At 37.9% G+C, this 15984-nt stretch overlaps 1 protein-coding gene across 5 annotated transcripts in view; it reads left to right on the forward strand.

The window, feature by feature from the left end:
• DNM3 (dynamin 3) overlaps positions 1–15984 on the forward strand; it is a 579299-nt gene that overhangs the window by 540275 nt on the left and 23040 nt on the right. For 4 of the 5 annotated variants that reach the window (XM_011962308.1, XM_011962305.1, XM_011962306.1 and 1 more), the window contains 3 exons: positions 182–346; positions 8259–8485; positions 9392–9628. In XM_011962308.1, coding sequence (XP_011817698.1) covers positions 182–346; positions 8259–8485; positions 9392–9628 — 629 coding nt within the window. Of the gene's footprint in view, positions 1–181; positions 347–8258; positions 8486–9391; positions 9629–14313; positions 14351–15984 lie in introns of those variants that run through there. The other variant, XM_011962309.1, reaches the window with a different exon arrangement.

The raw sequence follows: 15984 nt of genomic DNA on the forward strand, positions 1-15984 counted from the left end.
TAACTGCAGGTTCCCCCATCTCCTTTCAGAACCAGTGGATGCATGATAAGATAAAAATGTTACCATCTACTGATGTAAACTCCAAGTATGCTAATCAGAAGTTGATCATCTGATAACATCTGACATTTATTTTCTTCTGAATGAATACGAGATAATCCATGGTTTGTTTCTTTTCTTTTAGGCTGAAAATGATGAGAATGGCCAAGCAGAAAACTTTTCCATGGACCCACAATTGGAGAGGCAAGTGGAGACCATTCGCAACCTCGTAGACTCCTACATGTCCATCATCAACAAATGTATCCGAGATCTAATTCCAAAAACAATAATGCACCTTATGATCAATAACGTAAGTGATTATAAACTACCTCCACTTAACTTCTAACCCATCCGAGTGTGGAAGTTGCATATATTATCTTCAGTTTCTTTGTGTATTTTCTGGATAGTTGAAATACTATTACCCAGATTCATCGTTTTCCTTTACACGTGATATGTGACTGACCAATGAAAGAGAACTTAGGGAAGAAAACTTAAAACTTCTAGCTATAGGACTGAGGTATTCCCCATTGGCTGTCTTCTAGAAGAGTATGAGTTTGCTCACAGTAAAGCAGAACAAAAACACCATAATCCTGGGCATCGTGTAAATTAATTGCAAAACCAGCAATGAAACCAGATGCCCTGGCTCCTAGACTTTGAGATTAAAGGCAAAGGATATATTTGTTCCTATGCCCGTGCGTGTGCATGCATGTGCACACACGTATAAAATATGTTAATATGATTATTTTCAGCTTCTAAAATCTATGGAATGCTATTTTAACCTGGGAAAGGGGTTCTTGCTTTATGCCCTTGGATTAAAAAGTCAGAGAATTTTATTTTTCTAAGGTAAGATGCTATAACCTCAGATCTGAAAGTATCCTGCTTGACTAGCCATCAATGGGTCTAAATAACCTTTTCAAGGTTATTTATGGTAGTCAGAGTATGATACTTAAATTATGTTTGATTTAGTTCTTTTGGTAGTTAGCTTTTTACAGTACAAATAATACCACAAGTTATTTGAGAAATAGTCTTTTAGATAAGATAGGTTATAATGAGGTGTTTTATAGGGGGCCTTTCTGAATCTTGACAAGTGAGACACCAATAATTTTATTCCTAGTTATCTTCTAAGGACATCTTTTTATATAATCCAATGATAAATCATGAGCATTGCTTGTAAGAAATTAGAATTTAGGAGAAACCTGGGTTCTAAACCTGGCTCTGCTACAAGCTCTGTTGACCTAAGGTGAGTCTCTTTCATGTGTCTGTCTCCTCCATATGTAAAATACTAATTGTAGTAAGTGTATCTGACTTAGGGATTTGTTCCAGAAGATGGTACATATGAAAGTACTGTGAAAAATATAATTGTAAGAAAGTAATGTGACTTCCTATTTAAGAACTGTAAATAGCCCTTATTTATATTTCTTGGTTCATTTCAAAATTTTATTTCTAAATATGACAGTCCATTCATTGTCCATGATCTCTGCATTCCTTGACTGTAAGAAACCCCAAGCATTCATGTGAACAATCTTATTTTTAACACTATTTTCATACACGTGTTTATTCAAACAAGGTTAGCTGAATGCTTTGAAGAATCAGCAACAGGTAAGCAATAAATGAGAAATGTGCAAACTATGAATTGCATTCTTAGGCTTGACCAATGGCTTACTGTGTAACCTGAAGCAAATCATTTTGCCCCTTTGAGGTGAAGTCAGTCTCTTCTAAAACTACATTGAGATACCTCACAGAATCATCAGAGATTATAATAAAAGTGACTATAAGACATTTAGAAAGATATAAAGTATTAAACAGTCTGTGTATTTTTAAAAGTATCTTCTTCATTTACTTAAATGAATTCAGGTTGTTTTGCTGTGGTATATCCAGGCACTTGTTTATTTAAACATCTTCCTGATTAAGGATCATTTATCTTTTCACTGTTTCACGGAGAGTCATTAGTGCTGCCATCAGTTCAAACACTGCTTTGCTCTGCACTATATTAAATCATCAGCACAGGAAATAGCACTTCCTGCCTATAGCTATGAGGAGTAGCTTGACACGAATTAGCTAAAAGGAAAAAAAAAAAAACCCTCTTGCAAATCTATCCTACTTTCACCTTCTCAAGAAAAACATACACACATGCACACACACATACACACACACACACACACACAAAGAAAGAAAGAAAGAAATGCAGGGGTAGTTTCCCTCACTCTTCACTGGTGTGTTTTCTTGCTTTAATCAAATGACTAAACCTCCACCTACAGGATATTATCCTCAGAGGTAAAGTTCTGATAGTTGTCTTGAGAGAGACCTCACATAAGAGTCGTGAGAAAGGAGACTTCAATTAAGATCTGATCTCCAAGGTCAAATCTTGAAGCAAAAACTAACTAACAGGAATGTGGAGAAGGCGAAAGTATCATGCAGTGCTGAATTCTTATGAAATTGTGGCTATCTTTGTTTGAAATTTAACTTTTTGTATCTACCAGAAATTAGTTTTACATATCTAGAATGACTGCTTTTCTTGGGTATTATTTTATGTGCTTTTTAAACTTATATATCAAAAGGTATAGTTTTACATATAATACATATATTTTAAAATTATATATGTATAATTCTATATATGAAAAATATATATCTCTTTTATTAATGTAGTCATATTCTCGTGGCATCTTATTGTACAGAATGCTCAAGCCTATTTTCTTCATTCCATATGTGACCTGTTGAGTCCATGGAAACTGAAACAGTGAACACCCAGCACTGTGTCATCTAGATTTTTAAATTTGATTCAAAGTGAAGAGATCTTCAAATGAAAGAACTAATAATAAAATCACAACTAGAAAACTAGTCTTTTCACTCCTAATTCTAAATTCCATTCACTGAACCCTGCTGCATCTTTAAATGAGTTTGGATCAAAAAGTTAATTGTTCCTCCAGAATCAATAAATGCCTAAAACAGGGTCCTCTATTTCTTCCTGGTCTATCAAAAGCGGTGTTCTGGCCTTTCCTCTTTGAAATGGGAATGAAAAAGAATATGTTTCGGCCTTCTGAAAAAGAATATGTTTCAGCCAACGTTCATAAAGTTCAGAATTTGGTGGGCAGTTTCCTTTGAAAGTTTACATTAAGTGTTCTGCCACTCAAGTCTCCATATGGAATTGTTTAAGAAGTTTAAAGCCTAGCAATAAATGCCTTGCCTCAGACATACTGTAAGCCTTTGTCTATTGAAATGCAGCAGCTGTTTCGTTACTTAAACATACCAGGTAACAGCAGCACAAAGAAATAGCAAGTTTATGACAGACGGTTGTTCTGGACAGGCTACAGTCAAAGCGGCAGAGTTTTGCTCAGGACTTTAAAGCTAACACACACATAACACCCCATGGTAAGCCCATTTGGATGGCCTCTTCTCTGTAGCTCACCCCACCAGAAGTTCTCCATCAAAGAATGAAGTGCATCCAGCTTGATTCTAAAAATGTGTTTGGTGTGGCAAAGTGGTACATAATTCTGTTTGAACCTGTCAGCCAACCACATGTTGGATATCCATTATTTTCCATAGCTTAAAAATGAAGAAATTGAGGTTCTGAGATGCTGACTTGCCCAAGATCACACAGCTGGGGGTGGCAGAGTCAAGACTGAAATCCAGGTCTTCTCACTCAGAGTCTGATGTTCTCACCATTTGAACATTGGATAATGCCCGTGACAGGGTTAGGAAACTCTAAGTCAGTCCTCTCCAACTAGAGGACTCCTACCCCCACAGGGTATGCATGACTTATTTTCCCAGAGGGTTAATTTTACTCGAAGATTTAATTGGGATTTGTTTGAACATGAGAAACAATGTTTTAAATCTTTCTCATATTTAAACAAACCCAGATAATACAAAAGAGAATGTAAACGTTTTTAGGAATTTTTTAAAAAACCAAATTTGAAACATAGAGCCATTTCACACTGGTGTGTGTGCTGCAGCCTGCGTCTCTGGACCCCTCTGGAGGTCCACAGTTACTTTCCTTGGCCGTTGGCATTTTGGTGGAAAATTAGTAACATGTGCCCTAGTTTCAAAACTTGCTGTAACTTTAATGCATATGAAGTAAAGTGTTATTTTAAATGTTCATTATTTTAGGGGAAAGTACATCTTAAATACCAGAGCTTTATCCTGGCATTTAAAGCACTGATTTGTTGCCACCGGCCAGGAATTCAGCATACTGCTCAAGAAAACGATCACAACTAGGACTCCATAAGCCCCGCTCTCCCCTCCCCGGCCCCCACCTCCCATCGTCACTCCCCGCCAAGGCTAACACTCTTCTCTTTCTTAAATTATAGATTAGTTTTACCTGTTTTTGCACTTGGCAATAATATACTATATGCCTTTTGTGTCTAACTTCTTTTGCTTAACATTACGTTTATGAGTCAAAGGATGTTATTCTTTTGCTTAACATTACGTTTGTGAGTCAAAGCACTTTTTAAAGCAGGAAAACTTCCTTGGTCTTTAGCAGAATTAAATCCCTGGGAAAAGGAAAGGAGGACTAAGTAGATATGAGAGAACTGTGAGATCTCAAAGAATCACAAAATTCTAACCAAGCCCCCTCCCCAAAACTGAACAAAATTAAACTTCTCAATTACATTTTAATACATGTATTATGTGAATGAGAGGTATCACTGTGTTCCATACTGTGACCCTCCAATTCTAGAAACAAAGAGATTTTAAGGAAATGGTCTCCTTGGTAACTGACCTGTAGGAAACTGTAGGAAAACCCTAGAAATGTCTCTTCTATTTGTGAAGGATTTAAAATGGTCTCAGTCATAGCAAAGAAGGTTTAAGATCCAAATATATTATGGGTTGCTAGAGAAGGGTTAAAGTAAGAGAGGAAAACATGTGGAACGTTTTTAATGACCTCACATTCCTTTACACTGAGCAGAGCGACATGGTGCAGTAATGCCTGTTTATCTAGCCTAGAGTTTGAGCTGGAATGGGGTTTCATGTGTGAGAACTTTTACAAACCATACAGAGATGTATAGGTTATAAGGTGTTATAATTAAAAACATAAATATTATTTCAAATCTCGAATTTAACTATAATCACTTTGTTATGTTCGGTGAAGTATTTTGTAAATGCTATCATCTAAAATTCACTTGGCCCCTAACTGTCATGCAGAATTCTTGATTTAAATATTTGTACCACTGGCATACAGACTTCTCAGAAAGTCCCTGAAGTGTCTGGAAACTCCCGGAAGTCCCCCTACCTTCATTCCAGACTCCAATTTTAGCGTCACAAAAGCTAGGTTAGCAGAAGGAGAGAAGAGTCTCTCTAAAATTTTGCTTAAATGCAAAATAAAATGTTAACCCATATGGTGTATTTAGCTGTCTCTTGATACCTGTACTATTGCAACAGCTATCTATTGTTCTCCTGTCTCGATGTACCTAATGCCAATTTAGCCTATAGATAGTAAAAATCACAGCATTTTTTGGAAGGGGTACTAACTGTCTGCTAGGCATCATGCTAGACAACTTATATTCATTCTTTCCCTTAATCCTCACAACACTTGAGGTAGCTCTACCCTTATCCCTATTTTACAGATGAGGAACCTGAGATCCAAACAGTTTGCATTATTTGCCCAAGAACAGTAATTTTTAGAACTAGAACTTAAATCCACAGCCTGTGCTCCGAATCCACTGTATTGCACAGCAGGCAAGTTCCAGTGTGTCATAACTGATGTGGAAGATTCAAGGCACATCTTTGATCAGAATGCTGAAACAGGCCCTTACTTTACTTCATGGTTTGACAGTTGATTCTTAATTCAGCTCTGCTTTAAATCTATTCTTGGAAGAATCTTCTTTTAAATTGTATTTAATAGATTCTAAGTGATATTCCAGTAATACGTAAAGTTTCTAAAGAGTTTAACCCAACCAATGGTCAATGCCAGGAAAATTGTCTGGTTTTGAGTTTTGAATTGCACCATGCATCCAAGTGCATATACACACCCAACAGTGGGAGATTTGTGCAAATATCCATGATTCCCTGCATACCTGCAAGTACATTTAGAAGTGAATGCATCTTTAAGAAAGGGAATGAAACATTCCTAAAGCCAAATTTGCTGCCTTCCCTCTAAAGCTGACTTTCTTTTCTGATGTTTGATTTTCTATTCTCCCACTCACCCAAATGTCAATGGTTGAGGTGTCTTTGTTTCTTTCTTCCTTACCCTTCACATCCCAACAGCACCAAGTCCAGTTCATTATTCCCTTATAATGTCATTATATGTATCCATATTTTATACTACTGCATTATTACTAAATGAAACCTTTAAAATCTTATGAATGATCTACAATAGCCTTCTAACAGATTTCTTTATTTTCACTACCACCCTTGCAAATTATTTTTCAATGTTAGCCAGATTAATTTTCCTAAAATTCTCTTTTATTGTTTCACTTACTTGCTTAAAAGCTTTCGATGGCCCCTCATTGCCAAGTGAATAAAGTTCAGACACTTTTCCTTGGCATTTAAGGCCTTCACATCTGCCCCAGGATTCCTGGCCAAACTTACCTTCCACAATTATCGTGCATAAAGCTCTACTCCACCAGAGGGTTTCCTAAATACATCTTGTGTATTAGATTACTTTCACCTTTGAATCACTCTTGATTTATAAAATATGTACAGAAAACACTTTATTTCACACAATAAACCTTTGCTTTAGCTGAATTTTTTGATTAGTAGAATTATTTACATGTTTTGATGCCTTTAAAACATAATGAAGCTATCTGTTTTAGGTTCTTGTCATCTCTGAATTACAAATTTAACCATATCTTAGAAATTTTGAGCATCCAACAGCTATTCTGTTATCTGCCTGATTTTTAACAATTAAATATATATTTGCCTTTGACCTTTCTTAAAGATACTCATGAGTCTAGATAAGAGTTAGCTTTCTCATGTAACAGAGAAACTGAAAAATTCAAACTTGTTTATTTTTATTAGGCTTAAGTTAATTGCTGCACCATTGTAAAATAAATGATGCTTAAACAAAAATTTACTTTTCTAAGCACTCAATCACAGTGAGATAATGGGGTAAGGGAGCGGGCACTGGATTTCAAGTCAGAAGATTCTGGATTCAACTGAATGCTGCGTGACCTAGCGCAAGATACTTAAATTCTCAGAACTTGTTTCTATATCTATGAAACTGGAATACTAATACATGTTTCCTCAGTGTGTGATGAGAATTGTCATATAACTTGTGAAGCCACTTGGTATATACCATACTTCATCGATTCTCACATTCACTTCTGTTTATTTAATATTTCTGAAATGAAGGTGCATCTTACACTCAATGGCATCTTGACATCCTGTCATAGTTTGACTGATGGTATTTTTTTTTTTTTTTTGTCTTAATAGTCAGCACATACGATAGAAGTGTTTCTTAAAATCACTGGTGTCTTAGAGTTGATGAGTTACAGTGGCTGGTGCTCCCACTCTCAGTGTTGTGCACCATATTCATCCTCTCCATTTTCATCCTGCAACAAAATGCCCCTCCCCTGAGACTCCCACACAGTGTTCATACTTTAGTTTGTTTTTATATATTAGCTAACTATGTAAGCTCATGTCAGTCCTCATCACTGTTAACTAACTTGTATTGTAAACTTCTGGAAAACAGAGTGCATCTCTTTCCGTTGTTTATAAATCAACCTGCATAGTTATATAAGATTCTGTATTTAATAAATATTCACTTACTGGTGCTAATTTCACTTTTGAGACAACCTTGAAACTTGGCATCTCAATAATTTTCCAGTGATTTTGGTAAAAGCTAGGGAAAGGACTGCGAATGCCAAGGAATGGAAAATGTGTGATTACATAGGTTTCTTCACATCACTGTTTTCTGTTGAAAATACTGCTGCTTACCTCATAGTACCTTCCCTCATAGTACCTTCCCTCTTCTATAAGCCAAACAGCTCCAGACAATACTGTGACATGCTCACAAAGCCAGCAGGCCCTGTTCTGCTGATGGTCGGGTTTGGCCTTCTTCTACTCATCTCTATCATCCTTCAGTGTTGACAGTCAGAAGACAGAGGAAAACTGTTACTGTCACCAGTACTGGGGATAGAGACAAAATAAGAGTAAACAGATGCTTGGTGCTTCACTTTTGCCAGGGTGGACTTTGGTGGACTTTGTCCAGACTCTGCCACAGCCATGTTTCTACCTCCACTCAGTCATTCATTTATTCCCATTTATATTTCTCTGTGGTGATCTGACAGGTTAAAGATTTCATAAATTCAGAGCTCCTAGCACAGCTGTATTCTTCAGAGGACCAAAATACTCTGATGGAGGAATCTGCTGAGCAGGCTCAGCGCCGGGATGAGATGCTACGAATGTATCAAGCCCTAAAAGAAGCCCTTGGGATAATTGGGGACATCAGCACGGCCACCGTGTCCACTCCAGCACCCCCTCCAGTGGATGATTCCTGGATACAACACTCTCGCAGGTAAGAAGATGGCCCCACAACCCCAAGCCCTGCCACGCTTGTCTGATATTTTCTAAGAGTGCTTTCCTAAACCAAGATGGAGCTACAAAAAAAAAGGAAAAGATATTTACATTCAGGAGTTAGGATCAGATTATACGAACTCCCTTCAAAATGCAGCACAGTGCATCCTCACGATGGAATGTTATATAGTCACTAAAAAGAACAAGACAGTTCTACTAGGTCCTAAAATGAAAAGATAATCCAGTTAATAGGAAGCTTAAAAAAAAAAAAAAAGGAGGTTGTAGGCTGGGCACGGTGGCTCACACCTGTAATCCCAGCACTTTGGGAGGCCGAGGCAAGTGGATCACCTGATGTCAGGAGTTTGAGACCAGACTGGCCAACATAGTGAAAAACTGTCTCTACTAAGAATACAAAAATTAGCTGGGGGTGGTGGCACACACCTGTGATCCCAGCTATTCAGGAGGCTGAGACAGGAGAATTGCTTGAATTCAGGAGTCAGAGGTTGCAGTGAGCTGCGATCATGCCACTGCACTCCAGCCTGGGTGACAGAGCAAGACTCTGCCTCAAAAAAAAAAAAAAAAGGCGGTTGTAGAACACTGTGTTCTATGATATACAGAAAAGCAATTTATATATATAGAGAGAAAATATATACTTATAGAAATGTAGAACACAGTTAAAAAAGATGCACAAGAAACTTCTATGGTTGTTTCAACAGAGTGAAGGGGTAGGGAGAGGAAAACTTACTTTTCTCCGTTTACCCTTTTATACCTTTGACTTTCATAACATGAACCTGACTTATTCAGTCCAAAAATAATTTTTAAAAAGCAGGAAGTTACAAAACATTTTTAGAGATTAATTCAGACGGAAAGGAGGAGTGAGCAAACTATGATTTCTCTTTTTCCTCAGGTCACCTCCTCCAAGTCCCACAACCCAAAGGAGGCCAACACTAAGTGCTCCCCTCACAAGGCCCACATCCGGCCGAGGACCAGCTCCTGCCATTCCCTCTCCAGGCCCCCACTCTGGGGCTCCCCCAGTCCCATTCCGTCCAGGCCCATTACCTCCTTTCCCCAGCAGCAGTGACGCCTTCGGAGCCCCTCCACAAGTTCCATCTAGGCCCACGAGGGCCCCACCCAGTGTCCCAAGGTAAGGCATGGAGCAGAAATTTGGGGGGTGGTGTGGCTTGGTTCTCTTCTCATAGAATGACAGACAAAATTTATTTGAAAAAGAAAATTGCACAGATCTTGTCGTACGTGTTTGAGGTTTTCACAGTGAACAGAGACTATAGGAAAATTGCCAACCTTGTTATGCCATTTAAAAATCACTTGTGATCATTGAAATTTCTCATTTATCAATTGGCACAAACTAAATCAGACTAAAGAACACTGGGTCCCAATGAATGACATTTTGGCAGCTATTGGGAGAATTTGAGGACTTTGAAATAAAAGAGTCATGGAGGATTGTAGCAAGCTGTGTGTTCTATAGGTCATGTGAGTTCCATGGACTAAGGTCTTGCCTTCTCCATTACCAAAAGAATTCTAGAAAACCACTGACTTAGATAATTTTATCCATCTGCCTTCTGAAATGTGATCCTTATACCCAGTTTTACCAATTTTCACGTAGACTGAATAAATCTGGCTGATCGATCTGCAATTGTTTTTTTAAAAACTACACATAGAAATTTTAATATAGGCATGATTGTTGTATACAGTCACTAATCGTATATAAGATAGATCATTGTACATTTGAATAATACATGTTGACAATTGTAAGTGGATTTTCAGGCTTAATTGTGAAACAATACAGCTAATAAATAATGGACCTAGAAACATACATAGTTGGAGCTGTACTCTCACCTTCATACACTTACAGTCAAAATATACACAACGAATATAATCAGAGATTTTTAAGGTATAAAGTACTAAGGTTTTTTCCCCCTCAAAATCAGAAATATAAAGAGGAAAGAAAATTAGCCCATACATAATTTTTTTAAAATTCAATTCAGAGAATTAAAATATTTATATACTCCACGAAGGAAGTGGACTTTAGACGAACCGTGAAAACAGATATGACTTCTACCCACCCCTGCAGCCTGAGCCACCTTGCCAACTGATTGTGGCACTTACGTTTTATTTTGATCTTCAGGTTTTTGAGTGTAATGAAGAGAAAAGGGGGATCTTAAACTAGTACACAGAGGGTGGTACAGCAAGAATAAGCAGGAGATTTGCAATCAGAAGACCTGGGTTACTGAAGGTCTTGGGTAACTCATTTAACTCTGAGACGGGAGTTCTTTTTCTCTGAATTCTCTCTGAAACAGGGAGAATTCAATAAGATTGTTGTCCAGATCATATGACATGAGGTATTTGAAAGACTTTGATACACTGTAAAGACTATAGTTGTTACCACTGTTATCATTTTGGTCCTAAGCAAAGAGGATATATATATACTCTCAATCTAATTTTTTTCTCTAAATTCAATAGACTTGGCTTATAAATTATTTGGAATGGTGCTAAATTTCCAGTAATAATAGTAATAGCAACAGCCAACATTTATTGTGCTCTCAGTATTACGAGGCATTGCCCTAAGAACTTTGTATATACATTTTTTGTTTAAAGCTCATAACAAATAGGTTATTATCCACATTTTACAGATGCGGCAGTGAGGTTAAACAGGTTGTCCAAGGCTGCTCAGCAAGTGCCTAGTGGAGCTGGACTTTAATCCCATGCAGTCGGCTTCCAGAGCCGTTTCCTGACCATGATCCCAGGGTTTCTCAACCTCGTCGGTACTGACGTTCTTGTTGTGGGGAGCTGTCCTGTGGATTATAAGATGTTTAGCAGCATCCCTCGCCTCTACCCTCTAGATTTCAGTTGCACTCCCCAGCTGTGACCACTAAAAATATCCGTAGACACTCCCAATGTCCCTTAGGGGAGTAAAATTCCTCTCCATGTGAGAACCACTGCACTGTAGTATTCAAAATAATTCCCTTCCATGTAAAAAGCATGAATTTCAGCATTGAGCCTTGCTACAAGCAAGATCCAATTTATTATTTTAGAAAACCTCAAATTGGCTGGGAAAGTGTCTGCCATTGTACCAGGAAGGTATTGAGGCCATTGGAAGAGGAGGAGTTGGGAATGGGAAGGCTGGAGTCCCATACAGGAGCTACTTTTGTCTGTCTAGCTATGAGAAGAAACCAGAGCAACCTGGTAGTGCCTGTCCTCGGGAATGAACATGCATGTTCTGCCTGCTTGCTTGACTGCTTTACCTGTGGGTTTCAGATGAGCTGGCTTGCCAGTACCCTTCAGAAAAATCAACTTTTGAATGCTAAACTGACTTGTTAAGTAGGGTGGAGCTGCCGTTGGTATTTTCCAGCTCGCACGCACGAGGCAGCCGAACGAAAATGCGTAGCCCAAGCTGGATGGCCAGTGCATGGGCAGCAGGGCTCAATGAGACTGCATTAGGGAATTTATAGGATGACAGTTGCCTTATTTGAAATTTCTAGAATACTCTCAAGTTAGAACCAGACTTTACTTGATCTGGCCGTGCAAAGAGTCCCAAATTTAAAACAGAAATGAGAGTACAAGGTAAAAGAGGAAAGTTGGTTGCTTTGTGCTGAGCCTTCAAGTTTCTGTGCTGGTTCAGCACTTTGGGAGGGAAATCCCAGGGAAGGGGGCTGGAAGGGTGGTCACCTGAGAGAGAGCAAGAAAGACTCTGTCAGGATCCCCATGCCTGTTAAATCCAGCTTTAGATGGAGAGTTCTGACCACATACAGTCTGTTTTTAATAAAAGCCAGAGCAGGAATCCTACCAAACACAAGCCAGAAATGGGGTTTAAGATTTCAAAAAATGAAAGAAGGAGAAAAAGAAAGGAAGAGAGAACGAGAGAAAGAAAAAAATTAAGAGAAGTGCTTGTTGAAACTTTACCTTATTCTGTTTGTTTAGTATATTCTATTTCTCCTCTGTGATTTGCCTCCATTTTCTCTATCAAAAACTTAGAAAGTTGAAATGCCATTATCCATTATCTCTGGGAAAACAACCCTTTGCTTTCAGAGAAGGAAGTTTGATTTTTTTTCAAGTTTTTTACTTTCTTAAGGGCTCTTTCTCCTTTTGTATCTGAAACTGGAAACCTATAACATGACAAGACAGCACAAAAGGTGTCCCGCCGCTCCCTGTTGGGCTGTAGTATTACAAAGGCAATAACTGAACTTTTAGAGACAAGAGATTCTGCCATTCAGCATGTGCTTGTGCATAGTTTTCTTCTGGATAATTCATGACTTCATTAGCAAGTTATGATCTTGACTTTTAAGAGCATATATACTTTTATGTTAACCCCATTCAAAGGTAATCAAAGCACTTACATTTGTACAGAAACCATGAGTGTTCTGCTTTTAATATATATATATATATATAATTGTATCTTTCCATTCCAATATAAAAGTAGTGGAAGGAGAGAGGTGGTGGAGTCATTTTTGGCCCAGCTTTTCTCAGCTGCTCAAGCTGTTCTGGTTTATGTGTATGGAGCCTTTCAGTGAGGGAGCTGGAAATATTGCAAACTACACGCCTGTTTTAATTAATTCCACTTGAACTAGAGAAGCATCTCTATTCCAAAGAGACTCACTAGTATGTATGCTTCTGTCATTAGTAAGTTGAGTATACACAAATCAGTGATTTGTGGAACATTTTCTATTGCCAAAATATCTGGATTGTCCCCTCCCCTCTCACCTCCACTCAACTTCTCTGAAGGGGCTAAACACTGTTTGAAAATCCAATCCCGTGTGTATTTACTTAACAAGATGATCTTAAACAGACATCACCACCTCTTTAGGGTCTCTATTCTCTTAATTGAAGATCCTGATCTTCATCATACATTAACTCTAGAGCTGATGTAACTACTTTCAGATATAGGTTCTTAAAATTAGTTAATTGGGAATCACAGTCTTTGACATTAACAGAACAAATTAACTGAGTCCGAGTATGTTTTTCCTGGCAATAACTAACTCTGGCATTGTTTCACTCATTTGTCTTCTTCCCTTTCCCTGGACTAAGCTATTTTGCAATGGTCAAAAGGGGATAAGGGTGGGAGGAAGGGTCTCCAACCAAGGAAGAAGAAACTTTTTTTTTTTTTTTTTTTAACCTCATCACTCAATATTCCAAGCTAAAAAAAAGTTGAAAAATATAAGTACTTTTTTTGACCACCCTTGTTCACCAAGTATGATGGTGTCTCTTTAAAAAGACAAAACCAAATCATTCAAAAGAATTTGGCTTTTACTCCAGCTCATCAAAATGACATAAACACAACATGGAAACCAAAGAATGCTCCCTTGAGGAGTCTCTGGTGAGCCCCTTAGTGAAGCTGATGTCCCACCCTGCAAGGGCAGCCCCAAAGTAGCATCAAGATGATTCCAGAGTGTCTCACTCATGCCCATCCAATGACTTAGGTAGCTTCTTTGACTTCTGTGGCACACTTTAAGAATTTCATTGTAATCCCACATTTTCAGTAATTTATTACAAATCGACCATGCCAAAAGATTTATAAATCCTTCTACATAGGCAATCAATGCACACACATTCTTTTCTTTACAAAGACAAAAGCCATTTAATCCTCCTTATAATTTAGTTTAATTTTGTTTTAAATGTTTGACCTTGATGACCTGCAGTGCTATATCTCTTTTACGTATTTTATATATTGTTATAATTGATAATTAATATAAAGTCCCTTTCACTTAGGGATAAGATCTACTTGTTTTGTTTTGGTTTTTTAGCTAGTCCCCCAAATTTTGCGTAAGGACAAATTCATGATTCTTATGAGTGTGTCTTTGAATCCCTTATATCAAGGTTTGGTGCCATGAAGGATGAAGCTGCTGAGCCCTGAAGTCGTGGGCTAAGGGTACACGGACAATTAAGCAACTTAAGTGACTAGCCTGTGTCTGATTCCCCTGCAGTCATGTACTGAAAACCTCCTGACTTACTCTCTCCTCAACAGCCCTCTAAAAGGCTGACTTCTTTTAGCAGCTGAATGTCATTTGGACAAATGAGGAACTCATCTTGTAACTTCTGATGTCAGCCAGGAGCTTTCTATTTTTCTCACCCCTTTAAAAAACAAATACATAAATTTATCATTGGGTATTCTGATTTTTCAGGGAACAGTTTTTAATTTTTAGCAACTGGCTTTAAAAGCAAGGAAAGATTTTTTTAAGTATAATTACTAAGAATAGAAACAACTTTGAGGTGTTCCTTTTGATTCTTAATATTTAAGGCATCTCATTTGTTTTGAAATCTCTAAATGTCGTTAATCATTTGTTGCAGGTTTAATATGAGTTGTCATGATGCTTAACATACTTTCATGAAAATAGAATTTTGGCCACATGCTGTTCACTAAAGAAAATGTCCAATTTAATGTAAGTCCCTCAATTAAAAATCCCATCCAAAGCCTCTTTCCAATTTCTCCGTGATTCTGGCTATAACACAATTATTTCATTGGAGTGAATCAATGGTTAATGTCAAAGTTTTTAATTCTTCAAGTCTTGGTTTCAATCTAGTTTAAGTGAAAGTAAAATTAGTTTGGTGGTTTCCTTCTTGAGTCTTGCAAACTTGAGTCTACTTTACACAAACATCTCCATCCTGCCACGGTTCGGATGACTGGCAGTCTGTTTAGGCGAGGCCCAGAAACAGAATGCAAGTGTTGTGAAAGTCAGAATCTGGGAGCTTTGCAGATGTGTCAAGGTAGCCTTCAGATTGCCTCTCTGTTTTCAGTGTGTCCCTTATCTCACTCTTCCAAACATCCTATGTTGTAAGAGGGTAAAAGGAAAAGGAAAACAAGAAAGGATCTACATGAGGCAAAATACAAGTAACATAAATGCAGACAGGCAGCAGTAAATATAACAATATGCTGCTGTTAGCCCAGTGGTAACTGGCATTAAGCTAACCAAACACAACTGCTTCCACATCCCATGACAAGTAATAGCAAATAGCCCTGTCATTGTTCTCTTTGGGACTCTAAATTGTCGAAGCTTCACCCATTACAGGGAAAGCCTTCCTGAGTTTCAGGGGACCCAGCCCTGCCCTGAGTTTCACCTGACTGATAGAGGAAAACAGCCAAGACAGGAGTCTGGCAGAGAAGCCACTGGCCAGTGAAAAATGCACAGTAAAGGGTTATTATTCTTCCTGTGACCAGTCAGCAGCAAATTGTCACCAGTTGGAATCTGCTGAATGTTCCTATATACAAGTTAATGTTAGCTGAAAGAAAGGGGGTTAATAAAAAAAGTTTTGCCCAGTGTAAGCAGATACAGACTTGTAGACGACACACAAGGTAGTACTTCTATTTCATCACTGCACTTTTTTGTTTCCCTCATTGTAAGAAAAGAATGATTTTTACAGGGAAACCTTCACATTCAGACAGTTCTTGTTAGATGGTATGTTTTTAACGACTCCAATGATTCATGGTGTGACATTGTTCATAGCTCTTTCACCTCTAAATTTTATCCAAGCAACAAATTAGAAGAAAGG

The sequence above is a fragment of the Colobus angolensis genome, unplaced genomic scaffold (assembly GCF_000951035.1).
Source record: "Colobus angolensis palliatus isolate OR3802 unplaced genomic scaffold, Cang.pa_1.0 Scaffold59, whole genome shotgun sequence".
NCBI classification, from domain to species: Eukaryota; Metazoa; Chordata; class Mammalia; order Primates; family Cercopithecidae; genus Colobus; species Colobus angolensis.